The sequence below is a fragment of the Natator depressus genome, chromosome 1, assembly GCF_965152275.1.
Source record: "Natator depressus isolate rNatDep1 chromosome 1, rNatDep2.hap1, whole genome shotgun sequence".
Lineage (NCBI taxonomy): Eukaryota > Metazoa > Chordata > Testudines > Cheloniidae > Natator > Natator depressus.
In genome coordinates, this window is record NC_134234.1 from 262,228,411 (window position 1) to 262,250,887 (window position 22,477).

The following is a 22,477-nucleotide window of genomic DNA, read 5'->3' on the forward strand; positions in this document are numbered from 1 at the left end:
ACACGACACACATACATCTGCCTCAGTTTCCCCTTTATATGGCCCACCCAAAGGAATATTGTTTCTCCCAGTGGCAAATTCAAACCCTTTTATTCATACAAGTGCCACACCCTGCACCACAAGTGCAGCTCCATCATAGTGACAACAGTTCCTCTCAAAACCACAAAGTAAAACAAGTTTACAATGCAGCAGCTCTTCAATCGCCTTTCATTCCCAGGTCAATCACCTGAGAGTCATTTACTACTCTGTCCCAGTTCTTGTAGGCCCTGTTCCAGGGCCCCCACTCTTCAGGCCTCCTACCTAGAGTTCCAAGACCTGCTTCTCTCTCATGGGTCTTCGTCTGTAGCCCCAAGACATGCCTCCCACGAGAGGGGTCTCTGCAGCGTTACACTCCCCCAGGCCTCTTTGCCTGTGAGTCCTACCCCTGCTCAGGGGAACCTCCCTCCAGGACCAACCCTTTGTCCTGGGGCTCCTCCCACAGTCCTCCATTCAGGTCTTCTGTCAGAGGGCTCCCTGCAGTGTGTTACACTCCCAAGGCCTCCTTGCCTTTGAATCCCCATGCTCCTTGGGACTTCTCTCCAGAGTCAAGCCCTTGCTTCTGGGGCCTGCCTACAGCGACCACACACTGGTTCTTCCCCTCATTCATCGGGGCCACTGTGCATGAGCCGTTCTGCAGCTTGGCAGCGTTCTCCAGCTTAGACAGTCCTCCCAACAGTTTTCTTCAGCACTTCTTCTTAGCATATGCGCAAGGTGCTGCAGGTGGCATGTGACCAGGATTCATCACCAAATTTGATCCGCTGGTTGGATCATTCGCTTCCCCAGCGTGGGCCGGTTACTGACAGGGAATGCGATGTGAATGCTGATCCACGTCCCCCTTCTCAGCACTCATCTCCAGCAGCTCACAGTTACTGCTCTCCTGCTGGTTTCCTGCAGCTCTTTTCCGTGGGCAACTCGCTGCTGCTCCATCCATCTCTTCTCTGCTCCCAGGCAGCTCTTACCTGCCCGTCCTGACTATTTCAGCCTCCTCTCAGGCAGCTCTCGCCTGCCCCCTTCTGTCTTCCTTCAGGCACCTCCTCCTTTCAGGTGGCCTCTTTTAAGCTTAACTGGGGGTCAACTGACCAGTCACAGATACACTGGCCTCTTCCCTCTTAAACAGCCAGTGACGCCCTGTGACAGCCCAGCCACAAACAGATAATATGACCTCTTCACACCTATTTGATATTCCCTTGTTTATACATCCAAGGTTTGTGTTAGTCTAGCTAGCCACACTGTTGCACTGGAGCTCATGTTGGGTAAGGAATCAGTTGAATAAAGACACCTTGAATCATTGGAAGGGATGCTTAGGCTACGTCTACACCACACACCCCTGGCGGCAGCTTGTAGGGTATGTGTAGCGACACAGCACAGAGAAAATCAGGCTGCAAACACGCCGTGGTGTGTAGCTACATATGTCAGTGAAAGCCTATGGTGGGGGGAGGGAGTGGGGAAAGGTTTCAGCAGCAATGGAGGGTGAAAGCATTCAGCAGCTCTCAGCTGCTCACCACTTTCCCTACAGTGGGGGGAGGGTGCCACCAGTGGGGAGCTGGTGGAGTTGTTCCCTGCAGTGGGGAAAGGCTCTAAGCAGCAGGGAGCTGCCAGAGCCTTTCCCCACTGCAAGGTTGGCATGGCAAGTCAATGTTACTATTGGTCTGGGGAGGGGAGGGAGGGTAGCGGTGGTCGCAGTTCTGTACCAGTACACTATGCAACAGGAGTGGAGGAGATATGGCTGCTATTCCAAGCCATAGGCTGAAGTGGCACCTGCACCTGGCTTTTTGCAAGTGGAGTGAATTTCACCCATTTTGAACACTCAGCGAACCTTTCCCTCTGCCACCAACTAAAACCACCTACAAGCAGAAACAAGTTGGTCAAATATTACCCTTGGGGGCACATACAACTCCCATTGAAAATAATGGGAGAGCCCGTTCACTTGTGAGGGCAGAATTTGTCCCTGATGAACATACGGTTTTGTATAAGTACTTTAGCAAATTTACTTGAGTTGACTCAGCTAGACACAGTGTGAAAATTCATCTGGCACACCTTAGCACTGAAAAACAAATAGCTAAGTTACCATAACATTTCTAAGATGATAGCTTTCCATTCCTCGCTCCCCAATACGTCAATAAATGCTCATTTCTCTGTTCCCAAAATGGCACTTGAGGACCTGCCAGGTTTGAAACCTGCATGTTAAATTCACTTTAACTTGTAACTTTTTCTCTTTCATTAAAAAAAACTGATGACAGATTTAGGGGTGAAAGGCTGATAACACTGACAGCTGAAGCTCTGCCAATCTGATATGGAAGCGTATGTTTATTAGCATGCCACACAATATTCTGGTTGAATGTTCATTCAGCTTTGGTCTGCTTCCTAGGACAGGCCATTGCTGACCACAGAATGTATCATTATCAATGTTGTATATATATTGAAGAATTACTATGAAGAGTTAGGCATGAGACCACTACACATAATAGTATTTCGAGATGAAAGAGAAATAATTAATTCTCTTATTGACCAATCCCTGATACTTCATGAATGCTTTTTTTTTTCCTGGTGAAATTTATAATGAACATCTAAAGAAAGCCAACAGAACAAATCTCCTGATTCTGTTCTCACAATGGTATAAACAGGAGTAGCTCTAAAAGTCAATGGAGTTACACATAGTGCTTAAAGTGGTCTGAAAAAAACATGTGTGGGGGGATGTCTATCATCCCCTGTCAAGGTTCCTTCCCCACTCTGAACTCTAGGGTAAAGATGTGGGGACCTGCATGAAAGACCCCCTAAGCTTATTCTTACCAACTTCGGTTAAAACTTCCCCAAGGTACAAACTTTTACCTTTTGTCCTTGAACTTTTATGCTGCCACCACCAAAGTGTCTAACAAAAACAACAGTGGAAGTGCCCACTTGGAAATGTCTCCCCCTGCAAAAATATCCCCCCCAATCACTACACTCCCTTTCCTGGGGAAGGCTTGATAAAAATCCTCACCAATTTGCATATGTGAACACAGACCCAAACCCTTGGATCTTAAGAACAATGAAAAAGCAATCAGGTTCTTAAAAGAGAATTTTAATTAAAGAAAAAGTAAAAGAAAAACCTCTGTAAAATCAGGAAGGGAAATACCTTACAGAGTAGTCAGATTCAAAACATAGAGAATCCCTCTAGGCAAAACCTTAAGTTACAAAAAGACACAAAAACAGGAATATACATTCCATTCAGCACAGCTTATTTTATCAGCCATTTAAACAAAACAGAATCTAACGCATATCTAACTAGATTGCTTACTAACTCTTAACAGGAGTTCTTACCTGCATTCCTGCTCTGGTCCTGGCAAAAGCATCACACAGACAGAGATGACCCTTTGTTTCCCCCCCACTCCAGCTTTGAAAGTATCTTGTCTCCTCATTGGTCATTTTGGTCAGGTGCCAGCAAGGTTATCTTAGCTTCTTAACCCTTTACAGGTGAAAGGGTTTTTCCTCTGACCAGGCGGGATTTAAAGGTGTTTACCCCCAAATCTGCCAGTCCCCATGACCAGCAATTAATTTTGCCCCTCAACTCCCCATATCTATTTTGCTCCTCCCTTCTCAGCTAAACAGTAAATATTCATGGATTCATAGATTCCAAGGCCAGACGGGACCATTATGATCGTCTAGTCTGACCTCCTCTATAACACAGTCTGTCATAAATATAAAGGGAAGGGTAAACCCCTTTAAAATCCCTCCTGGCCAGAGGAAATCTCCTCTCACCTGTAAAGGGTTAAGAAGCTAAAGGTAACCTCGCTGGCACCTGACCAAAATGACCAATGAGGAGACAAGATACTTTCAAAAGCTGGGAGGAGGGAGAGAAACAAAAGGGTCTGTGTGTCTGTCTATATTCTGTCTTTGCCGGGGATAGATCAGGAATGGAGTCTTAGAACTTTTAGTAAGTAATCTAGCTAGGTACGTGTTAGATTATGATTTCTTTAAATGGCTGAGAAAAGAATTGTGCTGAATAGAATAACTATTTCTGTCTGTGTATCTTTTTTGTAACTTAAGGTTTTTGCCTAGAGGGGTTCTCTATGTTTTGAATCTAATTACCCTGTAAGGTATCTACCATCCTGACTTTACAGGGGGGATTTTTTTTTATTTCTATTTACTTCTATTTCTATTAAAAGTCTTTTTGTAAGAAAACTAAATGCTTTTTCATTGTTCTCAGATCCAAGGGTTTGGGTCTGTGGCCACCTATGCAAATTGGTGAGGCTTTTTATCCAACATTTCCCAGGAAAGGGGGGGGGGGTGCAAGTGTTGGGAGGATTGTTCTTAGGATCCAAGGGTCTGGGTCTGTAGTCACCTAGGCAAATTGGTGAGGCTTTTTACCAAACCTTGTCCAGAAAGTGGGGTGCAAGGTTTTGGGAAGTATTTTGGGGGGAAAGACGTGTCCAAACAGCTCTTCCCCAGTAACCAGTATTTGTTTGGTGGTGGTAGCGGCCAATCCAAGGACAAAGGGTGGAATATTTTGTACCTTGGGGAAGTTTTGACCTAAGCTGGTAAAGATAAGCTTAGGAGGTTTTTCATGCAGGTCCCCACATATGTACCCTAGAGTTCAGAGTGGGGGAGGAACCTTGACACAGTCCATAGAACTTCCTCCAAATACTTTCTAGAACGCAGCTTTTAGAAAAACATCCGATCTCAATTTAAAAATGGTCAGTGATGGAGAATCCACCTGGCCCCTGGGTAAATTGCTCTAGTATACTACATAATTAATTTAAGGAGTCATTTGACTCAAGCAAACTAAAACTAAGGAAGTGGTTTATGGGTAAAGTACACCACCAATTGTAGTTCTAGTGCTCAAATTTGAAATTGTGTAACTTTTGGATTGAGTTTCCTGTGAAAGGTGGGTAATGATCTACATAGTTTAAAAGTGAACTGAAATGCTTCTTTAAAAAAATGCTAGATATTCTAAATACAGAACGTGTCCACTAAAAAAATATAAACTAATGCATTTTACAAGGAAACTGTACATCTTTTTAACTGAAAATATGAGTTCAGGTTCCATGTCTCTCCTGCAGCATCTGATGACGCCAATGACCTCAATGTCAACAGCTACTAGTACAGGGATTGGCAACCTTTGGCACGCAGCCCACCAGGGAAAGCCGCTGGCTGGCCGGGACGGTTTGTTTACCTGCAGCGTCTGCAGGTTTGGCTGATCACAGCTCCCACTGGCTGTGGTTCACCGTCCCAAGCCAATGGGGGCTGCAGGAAGCGGTGCAGGCTGAGGGATGTGCTGGCCGCCTTACCCACAGCCCCCATTGGCCTGCAACCGTGAACCGCGGCCAGTGGGAGCTGCGATCGGCTGAACCTGCAGACGCTGCAGCTAAACAAACCGTCCTGGCCCACCAGCGGCTTTCCCTGGTGGGCCGAGAGCCAAAGGTTGCCGATCCCTGTACTAGTACATTCGCTTCACTGTTTACACTGCTTTAGATGTTAATTATGTCATCAGCTTTAGCATTGACATCACAGATTCTGGAACTCAGGACTTGGCAGATAAGTAAACCAGCCAAAAGTAAACAAAGTAATATTTTTATCTCTTGGGCATCTTGACCAATGAGGTCCCTGCCCCAGAAAATGTACAGTTTAGGTGCCACACAAGACTTAGCAGGAAAATGAAATAGAGCAATAGGCTGGGATGGGTTGGGAGGATGACACAGCAATAAAACAGGGTTTAGCGGAACAGCAGAAGTCTTAGTTAGGCAAGTGGTGAGCTAAGACTTCCACCTTTTTTGCTAAACTCTGTTTTATTGTTACCTCCCACTCCCAGCCCATTTGTCTGTTTTGTTCTTCTGTGCATGCTTGCATTCCAACTGACACAGGGTTGCCAACTTTGTGCTTGCACAAAAATGAACAACCTTGCCCCGCCCCTTCTCTGAGACTCCGCCCCCTGCTCACTCCATCCCCCCTCCCTCTATTGCTCACTCTCCCCACCCTCACTCACTCTTTCATTTTCACTGGGCCAACTCAGGGGATTGGAGTGTGGGAGGGGGTGAGGACTTCGGAGTCAGGCCAAGGGAGGAGGCTCCAGGCTGAGGCAGTGGTTTGGAATGCAAGAGGGGGTGAGGGCTCTGGCTGGGGCTGCAGGGTGGAGCCAGGGATGAGAGACTGGGGTACAGGAGGAGGCTCTGGGGTGGAGCCAAGGGGTTCAGACTATAGAAGGGGGTCTGGGCTGAGGCAGGGGGCTAGGGTGTGGGTTCCAGGGTGGGGCCAGAAATGAGGGGCTCAGGGTGTGGGAGGGGGTTCCAGGCTGGGACCAAGGGGTTCGGAGGGCAGAAGGGGGATCAGGGCTGGGGCAGAGGGTTGGGGCATGTGGGGGGCTGAGGGCTCCGGCTGAGGGTGCAGGTGCTCTGGGCTGGGAATGAGAGGTTCAGAGGATGGGAGGGGGATCAGGGTTGGGGCAGGGGGTTGTGACATCGGGGGGCGAGGGCTCTGGCTGGGGGTGCGGGTTCTGGGGTGGGGCTGGGGATGAGGGGTTTGAAGGGTGCTCCGGGCCAGGATCGAGGGGTTTGGATGGCAGGAGGGGGATCAGGGCTGGGGCAGGGGGTTGGGGTGTGGGAAGGATTCAGGGGTGCAGGGTCCAGGTGGCGCTTACCTCAAGCAGCTTACTTCCAGCTCCTATGCATAGGCGCAGCCAGGTGGCTCTGTGCACTGCCCTGTCCGCAGGCGCCATCCCTGCAGCTCCCATTGGCCGCGGTTCCTAGCCAATGGGAGCTGCAAAGACGGTGCTTGGGGCGGGGGCAGTGTGCAGAGCCCCCTGGCTGCCCCTACGTGTAGGAGACGGAGGGAGGACATGCTGCTGCTTCCAGGAGCTGCTCAGAATCAGGGCAAGCAGGGAGCCTGCCTTACCACCGCTACGCCGCTGCCCGGATTGTTAATGGTCTGGTCAGCGGTGCTGACCTGAGCCGCCAGGATCCCTTTTCGACCAGGCATTCCGGTTGAAAACTGGACACCTGGCAACCCTAGACTGACACCTAGAACGTAAGTTCTCTGGAGCTGGGTCTGTCTTTTTTGCCCTTATGGTTCCCGACAAATCCTAGGTGCTACCATAATGATACCCAGAGAAGCCTTAGCACTATGCTAAACAAAATACTTCCTAGCCTGTAAGCCAGCTAGTGCTGGGACAGCTCTCAGTAAGGAGTGCAACCCTGAAGGTACAACATCAGTGAATGGTCCTTAAGGTAGAAAGGTGAGGTTTCAAAACAGCCTGGAATCTGACACATTCTTCTCTTTATCCAGTGTATCAATTTCACCTCCATACTTTCACACATCTCCAGCCTCCAGTGCAGCCGGTCAGTGCTGTGAGAGGCTCCAACGCATTGCCAAACAACACGTCGCCAATGCAAACACAGGAAAGTGCACTGCTAGATCATGGGCTGGAAGTATTGGCCAGTGCATAGCTATATATGTGTGAGCTAAGTAAGGGTTTGTCTACCTGGGGAAATTTTTCTGGCATAATTATACCAGTATAATTATAGCCCTCTAGTTACACCACTATAACTCCCCATGTGGACACTTATACTGGCATAATTATTCCAATACATTTCCCTAGGTAGACTAGACCTAAATCCAGGAAAATCTCCAAATACAGCATATTGTGAGAAGCACTTTCTAGTATTACACCAAATGATTTTTAATCTGAGGGCATCTCTTACTCAATTGTATACACAATTCCTTGGTTTTTCATTTACGCTACTAAAGTACTTCCTTTCAGCTTTACACTTCCAATTGGTCAACACTTGTTTTCTACAGCCAATGAGAAAATTATTTAAAAACACCTAAAAAAAGCCCTGTTCACCTACATGGGATGAAATTCCCAGAACAATTAAAAAGCCAACACACATTTCACTAACAGAATATTTAATAGCAACTCATTCAGTTTCAGAAGGTGCCTAATGAGGGGGAATCAACTGGAACAACAAAGAGGATAGGAAATGGGGGAGTGCAAGAATCATGTCAGGTCACAGCATACACAGGGGAAAGGAGTGCAGGCTGCCTCAGTATTATATCAGTAACAACATTAAAAAAATCTTCTTTCCTTCTTATACATCGGTCTACAGGCCAACCTATGCCCTGAGAGACATCTGTGCAATACTATGGCTTTTCATACATGTGCACAGGTAGAACTGACTGGCTCTGAAACTGGAATTTAGCAAACAATTCTTTTGATGGTGCACAATGAAAACAAACAAACAAAGAAAACTCGGCTCTCTTCCAGAGCTGTGTTTGCTCTGCAGTGCTAACAGCAATAAAAAGCAATACAAATGTATTTTGGTCACTGATGTAAGCAGATCTGACTTTGAGTATGTACAGGGCATAGATCTGCTGTGTAAGAAGGTGCCATAATCTACATGGTCTCTTTTCAGAGCACAGCTGCACTTTACCCTTTGTTTGGCATAAAGTAAACAGAAGAAAAGGGTTGTTGTGTCTCCTATGCAGGCTCAGTTACTATAGTTTCTAACAGATATATTTTTGGTACTCTCTGAATAGGTATAGAAAATAAGTCTGTGCCTAATTCCTAGTGACTTTCAATGGGAGTTGGGTGCTTTTGTAAATCCTACCAGGCATCTACCTGCATCTTTAGGCACCTAAATACCTTTATAAATCTGGCCCTAGATGCTATTATGGGAACTGAAGTCAGTTACTTACATAGGGGCCTGATTGAAAGCCCACTGAAATCAAAGGGAATATTTCCATTGATTTCCATTGAGTTTGGATTGGATGTTAACACTCAGGGCTTGTCTACATGAACACTTAGTTTGCAGCAAACTGGGGTATAAATCTACCCCGCAAGCTTGCAGTGTTCATGTAGACCCTGCTGCCACACACTACAAGTTCCCGGACCGTGGGGCTGTTTAACTGCGGTGTAGACATTCCAGCTAGGGCTGCAGCCCGAGCTCTGGGACCTTCTCACCTCACAGGGTCCTAGAGCCCAGATTCCAGCCGAGCCCAAGAGTCTACACTGCAATTAAACAGCCCTGCAGCACAAGTCCTGCGAGCCCAGGTCAGCTGGCACAAGCTAGCTGCGGGTGTCTAACTGCAGTGCAGACATACCCTTAGTGAACAATAGGAGGGACCACAGGGACATGCAGTGCACAGGACATTAATGCATTGTAGATTTACACCCCAGCTTGCCTCAAACTAAGTGTTTGTTTAGACAAGCCCTCCAAAACGTAGACAGACTTCTTGCTATTTCAGTGGTCTGTGTGGACCCTCATGATATGGCAAGAAACTACACGGATATATTCCTAAATATATATACTGAGCTTTGGCTTTGTCAGGATTAATCTGGTAGTATAGTTTTGCCTTGCATTTAAACTAAATCATAAAATACTCACTGATGGATCCTTTGCTGACTGAAAGGGGCAGTATAGCAGTCATTCTCCTCCAGGTCTGGCAGTGTCTCCTTGTCCAGTCTCATAGGTTTTCTAGGTAACCATCCTCGAAACCTGCTGATTTGTCTCTCAATCCTGCAGTACACAAAAGGTAAAATCAAATGAGACAGAGAACAAGCAGTGCCTGCTTATCCATTACATTATAATCAGCCAAAGAGAGATTTTACTTACAACTCCCCCCCCCACAAATAAGGAGACTTCAGAATTAACGGTTACTAAGAAGCCAAATATGACATTTTTGAGCCAAAGTGTACTCAGATTATGAATAACCAGAATCTGGTAGAGCAGCGTCTTCTTATTTACAGTACATGACTCTGCAAATCGTAACAAAGCTCAGTAAACTCTTGGCAACTCTCTAAGCTTTCATTTCCTGGCTTTTCAGAAAGCTTAATCTATATATGGGAATTGACTGACACTCTACACTCAGGACAAGTAAACATTAGGATTGCAGAGACCAGGACAGAAAGCTTTGGCAACAGAACCCCAGGAAAATAAAAAATTTTCATTGCTATTTACCACAGACTCATATATCACATAGGAGGAATCAAAACAAACCACTTCATTTATTTGTTTCAACTGCAACATCTTGAGGTACTGCACACTTTATCAAATCACACTACTCAAAGCGCACGGTTTGAGAGCTGACAGCAAAGCCAGTTCTTGCAGTTAATAATCTCACTTCAGCAGGTAAAAACAAACAGAGGCCAAGCAGGTAAAAAAGGCTGGGTTTATCTGCAATGCACTCATTCAAAGATACACACAGTCACCAAGGGAAGGAGAAGAATTATAGATGATTGGGGGTAACATTCTAAATCAAAACCAACTCCAAACAAAAATGCTACAGAGAAAACACAGATAAGAAATTTGCCTTGCAAAACATGTTTTGCTTTCTCAAGAGCGCTTAACACCTTAGCATCTGCACTATTACTTCCTGGGTGTAAAAGACATGGGCCCCAATCCTGCAAAGGCTTTAGCTTTAAGCATGTGAATAATCCTATTTATGGAACTATTTGTATACTTAAAGTTAAGTACTGGGTAAGTCTTTGCTAGACAGGGGCAGAGGGCCTGATCGAACACCATCCGAAGTCAACGGGAGTCCTTCCATTCGTTTCAGTGACTGTTGGGTGAAGCCCAGAGTTTGGAAATTTATCTGCCTCTTCTCCTCCAATCAAAAATCAGCTAACTAACTCCACAACCCAAACAAATGTTATTGAGATTTCTCTGATGTCATCTCTGGTCAGAAGGGTTTCAGATATTCCTACTGAAGTAGTTGAGAATGTGAGAAAATTACTTCAAATTCCCATTCAGAACAGAAAAAAATAGCAATTTTCATCCTCGGCTCCTCAATTCTGAAACTGGAGTCACTTTTGTGTCTTCTCTAAAGGTAGGTAAGTACTACAAACCATTATTCACAAACACTGGATCAAATTTTTAAACACATTTACTCTGCCTGTGTTTGTGTGTCTTGCATGTTCTCTTTCTGTGAGTATTCTAGTGAACGAGTTTACCATTAGGACTGCTTGCCAGAACAGGAAATTTTAAGTGAACATAGAAGAATATTCACAGAATATAAATTTTAAATTCTTAAATCGTGCATGTTTGCACTGAAAGCTTGATTCTACAATGGATCTGGAAGGTATCATTTCCAGCTGGAGCAGACACACCTACATTAGCTCTGACAGAGCTAGCCCACTATAAATAAAGGTGTAGCTGCAGCAGCAAGAGCAGCAGGATGGGCGAGCCACCCAGCTACGTACCTTTGGTCTCAGATGGGCTCGGACTTCCAGCGACAAGCCCATACCGACCCCGTACTTCTGTGACTATGCTTCTATTTGTAGTGTGCTAGCTTGATCAGAGCTAACATAGATATGTCAGCTCGAGCTGGAATTTCTACCTTCCAGCTCCAGGATAGGCATACCCTAAGAACTACACTCATCCAATTAGGCTACAGTAACAATACCATGTGATCAGCTCAAATGGTGAATCTCAAATACTCAAAGCAATACTTGCAGTGACTAGTTCATGAACAAAACACAGGCAGTGTTTAATTTGTAACAAAGGAGGTGCCAAGTTGGGTGGGCAGAGACTGGTGGCGGCTGACCAGGTGCCAAGCTCTGAAGGCAGCACCACTGACAGCAGCAGTGCAGAAGTAAGGGTGGCATGATATGATATTGCCACCCTTGCTTTTGTGCTGCTGCTTGCAGCGGCGCTGCCTTCAGAGCTGGGCGGCCAGAAAGCGGCAGCTGCTGGCCAGGAGCCCCAAGGTGCTGGGGCTATGAACTGCCAACCCTAGCGTTGGCGGGGGTCAGCCTCAGCAAGCCCCAGCACAAATTAAGCACTGACCACAGGCTGAAATATGTTCATCTAAAACATTCATTGAATAATCTTGAACAAACAAATCAATATGGGAAAACTGAGATCTGTTTAGACGCAATTTTCAAAATGGGAAAAAGGGATACATTAAATATTTGAATTGGTTTTGAAAATAACTTCCCCAGCTTTAGTGCCCACTAAGTTTTAGCGGACAAGTTTATCGTTATTAATTGTTCTTCTAAATTAATAGGGTCTGCCTGCGGGGACAGCACTTTTATTCCAAGCCATCCTCACCCTTACTTAAGGTGACCAGCATTTTTACTTGCTGACCCAGGACAGAAGTGGAGAAGTATCTGAGTCTTAAACAGGAGTTTGTCAGGGATTTTTCAGGGGATGTGTTATTTTTCTGTAACACCCTCCTCCCCAGTGGGGGTACGTTGGCACCAAACTGCCAAGAAATAGGGTTAGAGCTGCAAGAGCTATATCTACTGTGGCAGCACAGAGCCTCCACACAGAAGGCCTTGCACTTCATGCACATTGTTTGCAAGGTCAGAGGGGTATCCCAAGACGATAGCAGGGAAGTTTTCCCTCACAGGATTTAATCTCCTTTGACCTGCAGCTTTTCCTGCAGGGGAAAACCGGACCCAATAGTACTACATTTTGTGTTAGTTTAATGACAATGTGGGGTGGGAGGAGGACAACACAAATGTCTTCAAGCATCCAGTTTCATGCTTATAAATTGAGTAAAATCATCTGGATTTTCAAGAGTATTAGAAAGCTCATTAATCTGCAATCCTCTCCTCATTCATCTTGTAAGACAATGTGCACATTCGAGATATGTCTGCTGTAGCTTTATCTCAGCACACACAGGGCTTACAATAAATTATTCATGTTGACTTCACACTGAGCACGTTTGGAATTTGATCGGTTTGTCATTCATAAGGTTCCGATTCCTTGGCATGCTCAGTGGACTCATTCCTTCCCTGATGACTCAGAGCTCTCAAGAGGATGCATGCTCCAACAGGTCTAGAATATATTGCCACTCTCTCTCCTCTGACAGTCAAAAGGATCAGACTCTTAGAAGATGCCTTCATGCTGCTTTAGCATGGCCACCAGCCACTGATGCAGGATTTTACTTCACGCTGCTTGCTCGCTCTCTCACTCCCTCAAAAAAGCAGGGGGAGGCAAAGGGTTGACACTAACAAACACTGCCCTTCATTCAACACTCAGACAAGAAGAGTTAAAATGTGTTGTGTTTCATTGCTTTTTTGAGGCTAATCTATGGCTCATTAGCATTACACATATCAACCGGGTAGCTCTCACTACATGCCATGTGGAACAGTAGGCGATACTGAGAAGAATACAACATAGTAATAATCCTTTCCCAAAATGGGGTATCGAGGATCTGGAAAGATTCTGAGGGCATGGCTACACTAGAGTTGGAAGGTATAAAATCCTGCTCAAGCAAACATACCCACACTAGGTCTGAGCTAGTGTGCTAAAAACAGAAGTGTAGCTGTGGCAGCATGAGCAGCGGAAGGGGCCAGCCATCCCGAGTATGGTTCCGTTCAAGACCATAGGTACACATTCGAGGTGGATAGACTATCCTGCCGCCCACGTCACTGAAGCTACACTTCTGGTTTTAGTGCAGCTAGTGCAGGTATATCTACTTATGCTGGAATTTACATTTTCCAGCTCTAGTGTAGACATACCGTGAAACAGTGGAAAACTGAAAATTTAAAATGATACAGAACATTAAAACAGTTTTTAGAAGTAGAGAGGTAAGATATGCAATGGATACACTCCAGCTGAGACTAGCTGCTAGCATGACCAGAGAAAGCTTCTTTTTGACATATCTGTAATTGGCTGGGAAATGGACTGGATGGCATAATATAGCAGAACTTTCCACATTTCTAATTTCTAGGATTCTTCACCAGAAATCACTGTTCACTATGGCTTGAGCTTCAGATGTGGGAACACGCAAGAATAGAAGTCCACTTAGGCCCTGATTCAGCAAGGACTTAAGCAAGTGATTAACTTTAAGTATGTGCTTAAGTGCTTTGCTGAATTGAGCCCTAAGTGGATAGAATTTGGAAAACAGAGAAGCACACACAGCTACCTACAAAGAAATAATTCATTCTAGCTAGTTATGTGTGGATTACTGTGCCTTTTAGAGCAATATAAACCATAATGAAAAAAAGGCAGGGAAAAATCACGTAAGAAAAATTAACTGACGTCCCTCTCCTGAGCTACTTTCTCAAAAACATTGCAGGACTTACAGGTGACCATCTAAAGGCTCAGCGACTTAGTTCAGCTATCATTTCAAAGTTCAGATCCTTTCCCAAATTTATCCCAGCCTCACCTGTGACTCTCCATTTCCGGTAACTCCCTCTTGGCCAAAACAGATACTTATTACCCCAACCTCCTGGAAGAGGAAAATGGGCTGTCTGGTCTCCTCCCCACCGAAGGAATGATTTCTGGGTAAGAAATATGGAGGCTGACAGGAGGTGTGCAGATCTATGTTGGGATCCCCTCATTTGGATCCTGTCACAGTGTGAGCTGTGCCTGTAAGGGCTTAAGCTACCAAGCTGTGGCCTGTACCTGCGTCATGTGACCAAGGATCACATGACAACAGCTTGAAGGTGGGACCGCCTATAAGATGTTCATATAGTGAGGGAGACCTGCAGGGAGTACAGGAAGTTTCTTCTGAAATAGAGCAAGGATGGTGGCAGGTTGCTAGGGAACTTGCCAGGATTCAGACACAGCTCCTAGAAGAAAGGCTGTGAGATACCCTGCACCAAGGGCAGAAGGACTGAAACCCCTTGGGGGGGCTGCAGAGAACCCTATAGGTATGGGATAAAGGATTGCTAAGGCAGCACCTAAAAGGAGGGCTGTGGAGAACCCTGCACCAAGGATGTAAGTGATGCAGTTGCTGGAAGGAGGGCTGTAGAGAATTCTGCCAACTAGGAGAGAAATGGTTTAAATCTAGCAGAGCCACAGAAAACTTTATGTTTCTTTGGGCTTGTCAAAGAAATTCAAACAAAACACGTTCTCATGGGTTTTGGGAGTTTTGTCAAATTCAAAAATTTCTGTAGGCAAAGATTGATTTTGGTGAAATGTTCCATTAGGAAAATCAAAATGTTTCATTTTGGGTTGACATTAATCTCAGTGTTTGTCTGAGTTGCCACAGTGCTTCATGGGAGTTGTAGTTCCAGATCTTTCATGCCCTCGTCTTCCCCTATAGGGATATATTTCTCATGATGCACTGCAGTTTCTCTCTGTGGCTGGCCACCATGGTGCCACATGGGACTCCCATGATGTTAATGATGTCGACAAACTCAATAAAAAAGAAGATTTAGAGTTTCCAAATCAAAATTTTTGGAACTTTTTGTTCCAAGAAATATCAACACTTTTTAATTTCAATTCTGAATGAAAACAACTGGACAAAAATATTGTAATTTCTTGTGGTACAGAAATTCCATTTTTAAAAATCAGCTCTAAAGTTTATTTTATGTTATGGAAATAAAACAGACAATCAGAGGGAGAACGTTATTTAAAATGCCTGGGTGCATCTGCGTTTGTCTGAGTGGGAAACTGAGGGCAGGGTGACTGTTGTGCCATGCTGCAGGGTGGCCTGCACTAGACTGCACCCTGAAACACGTCCTTTATCAAAATTGCCCAAACTTCAAAAAAGCTTTGGGTTTAGCTCAAGAAATGGACAAACATTCAAGTCATTTCTCATTTTAACTGAACCTGTCCCTATTGCCTCAGACTGGATTTGTATATTAGTGTTCTACAGAACTGGAAATAAATCTGAACACTTTGTTATTTGTGCTTGTTTTTCTCCAGGATTTTTTGTTTGGTTTGTATTTTTGTCTCAAGGAACTATTTATAGGACTGATATAATACAAGGTCTAGATTTAGCCAGGTATTTTCGTCATCCAGGAACTTAAACACTATAAAAAGATCAAATCACTCATTATACTGGGCTCAAATGGCACATTGACTCATTATGCAAGCAAATGGAAACAAAAAATTGAATATGAATACATACATACACACACACACACACACGAACCTATGCATGCTCCTTCAATGTGTGCCATTATTTTGGTCAAACCAACCATGTGCCTTTAATTACAATCCAAATCAACTCAGTGCCATTCAGTTGTGAAGATTGGGGTGGCAGGAGAGAGACTCAGTAGTGACTCCATTCAAGCACTGCACCAGTTCTGGACCAGGAATGTTTTTATATTCAGTGCAAGTGGTCACGAAACACTAACTCTTTCCGTCTGGCCAAAAAACAATGTGTTGCTTCAGGTATGCACTATCTGCCCACTTTCTAGGGAATGACGACTTTTATAGCACTTTGTGGCTGACTTCATCCCTGGGCTGATATAACTCCACTAGTACCCTCATACTTGACATTGCCTTAGAAAAGTCATTGACCTTCTGAGATTCTAAAGTTACCAAACCCTACAGCACTTGTTTGGGAGATGGGGAAGTAACAAGCTTTAGGATTCATGGAATTTTTCTGTCCACCAAGGAAATGATTTGTATTCCATGGAGAGATCATATACCATCTACCAATGAAACCATGTGTTTACTATAATATTAGAACAATGCTGATACCCTCATACCATCAGCAGGGAATAATGGGATTTAATATCATAATAAAGTAAAAAGATTGAATTTTTAATAAATTCCAAATAAACTTGTCAATCTACAGTAAATTATCTTTACCTGTAAAATATCTACCTTCTATCAAATCTGCAGTGTGAAGCACCCATCACTCTCAAGCAGGAGTTTTCACAAGTGCCCAGTGTTTGCCTAACTCTGCTCCCCTGGAAGTCTGTAACAGGTTGGTTTTCCCATGGGCTGGAGAGCCCGGGGCTAAGCCAGCCCTGATTACAAAGCCTGGGTGGAATCAGGTGATCCCTGGGTAAAAGGCAGCAGGAAGCTGTGGGGGACGGGGCGAGGAGTTGGGAGAGTGACCGAGATTGCAAGAAGCAGGAGGAAGCTCTCTAAATTGGGAGACCTGGGAGACACCCTGCCCAAGAAGCAGGGGAGAGACTGAGCCTCAGTGAGGAAGGGGCTGTGCCCATCTGAAACAGGGGTGAAGACTGAGTCAGTTTGTGTTTTGTTCTGAAAGAGTTTGTGTTGGACTACTGGGCGAGGGACACTGAACTGGATTTGGGGACCTGGAGGGAGTGGACGACCATGTGCACCAGACAGCTCCCTGGGGTCCCTTCTGGGGTTTCTTTGAACTACTTTGTGAACTCTGACTTCTTAAAGGGCCCTGAATATATGGGCCAGCAACAGAGGCAGGCTGCTGTACAGTGACCTCTGTCCATTAGGGGGTGCTCAAGAGGCAATAAGCAGCCACACCACTACAAAATCAATGGGAGCGTCACTATTAACTTCCAGGAGAGAAGAATATGACCAGTGCTGAGCACTTTTGAAAATCCCACCATCATGCAGGCACTAAATCCCAGCATACAGACCAAGCCTAAATCCCAGCATACAGACTGAGCCTTGCCACATTTCTCTGGTACATTTCTCCGATATTTTTTGAAACATTTTTGCTTAGTTGGCCAAGGAAATGCTTGAGTCAAACAAAAAGGGTGAAAATTGTGAAGACTGAAAACCTTTGATTATTTTACAAGTTAGATACAAAGCATGCATCAAACATGTCTTTAATGCATTTGGCAACTGGGCAGAAGTGCTTCAAGGCAGAGATCTTGGGAAAGATTAATCTCTCATGTTACTGAATTGATTTTAATGGAGTTACACCAGAGATTAATATGGTTCATTGTCTATTACTCTAAAGCACTATGCACACTGACAGCACAATAAATAAATAACGCTGACATTACCATCAGAGGGGAAGGGTGTATTGCTGAAAGTGAATAATAAATAACAGATTCTAATGATATTGTTAGCTTCCCAAAATTCCTTACTGAGCTACATGGGAAGAGAAATAGCTGCAATTGTTGTCCTGAAAAAGCTTCTTCCATTTTGAAAGATTCCACCAGTTTGAGATTCCCTATACTTAAAATGGGAAAAACTGATAATCTCTCTCAAATGGTAGAAACCTTGAAAGTGCAACTACTGTATTTGCAGGAATGGTAGGCTTGAATGTACATTAATAACTCTCCTTACAACTTGAACCTTCCCAAGAGTTTGACTATCAACTCTGATCTGCCAAAGAAATACACCAGCTTGAGGGATTTACCAACCTGTTCATGAACTTGTGCCGGCGGTGCAGGTAATAGATTTTTCTCCTGGAAGAACAGCAAAAATGAAGCCAGTCGAGAAGAAAACCCATCGTCAGTTACAGTATGAACTAGCAAGGAAGGAAATTGAAGATAGAAGCCTGTAAGAGGTGGAGGAAGAGACTAAAAAGAGAGATTAACAAAACTGTCACAGGAGCCCAAGACAAATTATGACGCTGTTTGAATTGCAGGAAAGTAATTGTTTCTGTCATTACTTTTTTATTTCTGCTGTTTATAATGCCTGGAGGACAGGGATTCAGAGACATTTTGGTTTCAAAGTATTCAGCAAATGGATGTCTGCTCTTTACAAGGCAAATACAAATGTGAATAAATTAAACTGTATGCTTTTAACATCAATAATTTAATCATTAAATATAGCATTGGATAAATTACATGTTGTTTAAATAGGGGAATGTTTAAAAATCCAGGAAAGTGGAAACCAAAGCCTGACACTAAACTATACCATCATACATGCAGTATTTATCAGGATAAATGCTGGGTCTCTGGGAAGTTATCTCCCCCCGCCCCAAACAGAAGAACATACAGACTGCAGAAGCAAAATTAATATGTGGTTGGCACATGCCCCATGTGCAGCCCACTTCTCCCACCCCTCATATCAGGCATACCTAACTCCTATTGTGAACGGAATAAGCTGTGTGTGTGTGTGGGCAGGGGTGGAGGAGGGATACATGCATAGGGGTCAGTGAGGAGTCAGGAGTGCACAAGTATAAGCATTCTGACCACACCCCCTCACTCCTATGACCCAACCCCAGGTTGCCCCTTCCTGGCTCTTGTCACAGAGGGCCTGCAGAGCAACATCCCTATCAGCTCCAGTTGGAGCCAGAATGGGGTGTCCAGGTTCCACCCCGTTCTCCTGCTGCTGGTCGTTGTTCTCTTGGTATGCTCCTGTCCACAGTGCCTGCCAGAATTTGGACCACTGCCTTCAGCATCTTAAAACATTTCAAAAATTTGAGGGCAGTTCAGCCGTGGGTGTCTTAATCTTCCTTACAGCAAGATTTGGATGTCTTATTGAACTCCAGTCTCCTGCTCCTTAGTTTGACTTTGTCATCCACTGGAAGTCATTGTTAACCCAAGGCAGGTTCTATGTATTCTGAAACGTTCCATCATTTAATGCTGATCTATACCAGTTCTGGAAAACGAAGGGTTCACACCACACAGCTCATTCTGCATATTTGGACAGATTTTAAAATACCATGGCAATATCCATTAGTGCCTTAGAAGCAATTATGTTTGGCAAGTTTTTAAAATAAAAGCTGTATTGTTGCTTAAAACAATAGAGGGAGGAAAATTAGTTATCAATTTCAGTTACTTTCAGCATTTAGAATTTAAATAATGTAAGATAGTTTGCAGATCATCAAAGCCCAGATTGTGGAGTAGATTTTCAAAAGCACTCCGTGTTGACCTAACACTACCCCTAGTCAGGCTGCTGACAGTAATTCCAGGCCCCAGGGCAGAACAGTCAATGGGCCCCCATGCGCACACAAGCCGCGCCGGCGCGGATGCAGCCCGCCTGACATTTGGGCGGTGCTGCGCCTGTGCTGGTTGTTGCCCAGCGAGCTACCGGCTGCACTGCTGGGCGCACTCTTCCAGCATGGTCAGGGCTTCTACATGCCCGCCCAGTAGGGTTGCCAACTGTCTAATCACGCAAACCCAAAGACCCTTGCCCTGCCCGGCCTCTTCCCTGAGACCATGCCCATGTCCCACTCCTTCTCTAAGGCCCCTCCCCCTGCTCACTCCATCCCCCCCTCCCTCAGTCGCTCACTTTCCCCCACCCTCACTCACTTTCACCAGGCTGGGACAGGGAGTTTGGGTGTGGGAGGGGGTGCGGAGTGTGGCTCTGGGAGGGAGTTTGGGTGTGGGGGTGTGTGCGGGCACTGGGAGGGAGTTTGGGTGCAGGCTCTAGGCTGGGGCAGGGGGTTGGGCTGCAGGAGGGGGCCAGAGGGTTGGTGCTTACTTTCAGCGGCTCCCAAAAGCAACCAGCACACCCCTCTGGCAGCGGCTCCTAGGCAGGGGGCCCAGAGGTCTCCGTGTGCTATTGCCCACAGGCACCGCTCTCGCAGCTCCCATTGGCCTCAGTTCCCGGCCAATGGGAGCTACAGAGCTGGTGCTCAGGGCAGGGGCAGCACGCAGAGACCCTCTCTCCAGGGGCTGCAGGAACGTGCCGGCTGCTTCCAGGAGCGGTGCGGAGTGAGGGTGGGCAGGAAGCCTGTCTTAGCCCCGCTGTGCTGCCAGCAGTGGCTGGGGGCCCCCGGCCCTTTTAAATCTCCCAGGCCCCTGGGCAATTGCCCCCTTTGCATACACCTGCCTCTGGTGACGTCAATGTTAATTCTCCCACTGAATTCAGTGGCAGCACAGTTAGGCCAATACTGAGTGCTTTTGAAAATGCTGCCTAGTCTGGCCCAAATCTTCAGAAGTTTCTACCAATGTTGGGTCCCCTGCTTGAGGCACAAAAGGCCTAGTTTACCGAAGTGCTGAGACTTAGGTTATCAGGAACTGCAAGTGCTCAGGAGCTCTGAAAATCAGGGCACAGGTGTCTCAGATTAGGCACCGAAAACAAAAACCAAGGCAGACAAATGTTGGCCTTCGTGTTTACAGTCTAAACAGTTAAGTTACTGTTAAAATATTGGGTATAAAATGTTTAACAAAAAACTTTGTCTAATACACATTTTTGCAGTAACATTGCAGTGACTTCATATTATAGATTACTGGCATAATACTTTGCAATGGCTGTGCAAAAAAGGAAGCCATGGACAGACAGCACATCAAAGAACCACTGAATGTCATTTTTAGTTTTTAAATATAAGCTAAATGCATGTTGAAACGGCTGTCTATTGAAAATGGTGACTTCTGGTAAGCAAGCCAGATCAGGAAGGCCCGGGTTTTCTACCCGAAATTTTACTTTTTGCTGGATCATGCTCCCATCTGACAAACAAGAGCTGTTACAGTTTATTCGGCCAAATTCATCCCATTGTTATGCCAATGAAATCAGTGGAGTTACATTGAGAGAACTTGGCCCATTGTCTTAATATTTGTAGCACACTTTTTAAACTACTGTATAAATACCCTTGCAGTCGTTCATGATACAATTTACATAGTTTTTCCTTTTTAATGTTAAAAACGCACAGAAGGGAAAGTTAAACAAGGCTAAAGAATTCTGAGGTTTGTGTTAAAATGAAAATCCTACTAAATGCAGATTGAGCCTGAAAATCTGTCCTTAATTCATCTTTAATTTTCCTAATAACTAAGACTATGACAACACAACAGGATGTAGTATATAAAAGGTACATTTTCATCTCAAAATGGGGAGGAGACATCCATAGAAGTTCTCTGAGGGGCTTTACTCTGGGATCAATCACCATTTGTGACTCTGGGCTTTCTTCTCCTCTTGCTCAGATCAGAGTAAGTCAGGAGTAACTCCCTTAAATCAGTGGAGCTGTACTGATGTAATCTCAGGAAGTGAAAGGAGAACCAGAACCTATGAAGCTTTGGGTTTGGCCCATTTAAGCCAAACACTTTACACTATTTTAACACAGTTTTTATAACCAGTAGAATAAAACTGTTTTTAATATCAGGATTGAAACCCATCATACAAATCATATTTGACAAGAGGGAAAAATTGGTCTGAATGACCATTTGGAATTGATTTGGCCATCAATAGCACAGAATACAATTTCTGTTCCTTCAAAGAGAAACTCTATGTTTCAAAAGAAAATCTTCCATCTGAATTCCAATCTTCTATTAGATTGAATGCTTATTTATGTTCTGTATTTCCCCAACTACACACTATACAGACAGACAATTTACAGGTGATGTACATGCCAGATATGTCTAACAGACATGCACCTTCTGTGCTGCCGTAAGTACCTGGATCGTCTCAACTGCCCATTGATTTCAAGGACATGTCCATTTAAAAAACAGCAGCGCACGAGTATGCAGGGGGCTCCGGCAGTGAAGGGGTTAAAGGGCCTACAGACAGAATACCCCATGAAAATAGCAGCACTGCTAAAACTGCTATTCTACTAAAATTGCAGGCAAATTAACAAGACATATCAGTGACTCTGGTATCGGTGTCACTCCATTTATATTTTCTAAAGATGTGGGGTATTTCATAGAATAGCTTTTCCGGGCGCATTTCAGTTTTAGTTTTACACTCTCTTTACAGTAAAGCCTGAGCTCCACCTACCTGAAAGGCATTCTTACATTCATTACTTCTGCATATCTGCCCAGGACCTCCCACGGGGCATGCAACTTCACAAAGATGATATCACCGTTTGTTAAAGACGACTGCAACAGAAAAACAGAACAGCCACCAAGCCAAATGAGGGCCAAAGAACCTTTAACACTGGTCAATTTCCACCCACCCACAGATATGTTTCAGAATTGCAAGGGTTTCTTCTTTCCACAAATGCACATATA

The 22,477-nt window shown here is 44.8% G+C and overlaps 1 protein-coding gene and 1 long non-coding RNA gene across 2 annotated transcripts in view; one reads left to right on the plus strand and one right to left on the minus strand.

Moving 5' to 3' along the window:
- ANO4 (anoctamin 4) overlaps positions 1 to 22,477 on the minus strand; it is a 282,834-nt gene that overhangs the window by 97,887 nt on the left and 162,470 nt on the right. Inside the window, exons 6-8 of the mRNA XM_074941819.1 lie at positions 22,245 to 22,345; positions 18,005 to 18,049; positions 9,396 to 9,527 (exon numbers count right to left, since the gene is read on the minus strand). Coding sequence (XP_074797920.1) covers positions 9,396 to 9,527; positions 18,005 to 18,049; positions 22,245 to 22,345 — 278 coding nt within the window. The remainder of the gene's footprint in view (positions 1 to 9,395; positions 9,528 to 18,004; positions 18,050 to 22,244; positions 22,346 to 22,477) is intronic.
- Positions 1 to 22,477, plus strand: part of LOC141980528 (uncharacterized) — a 51,269-nt gene that overhangs the window by 12,273 nt on the left and 16,519 nt on the right. The gene's annotated exons all lie outside the window — the stretch shown is intronic.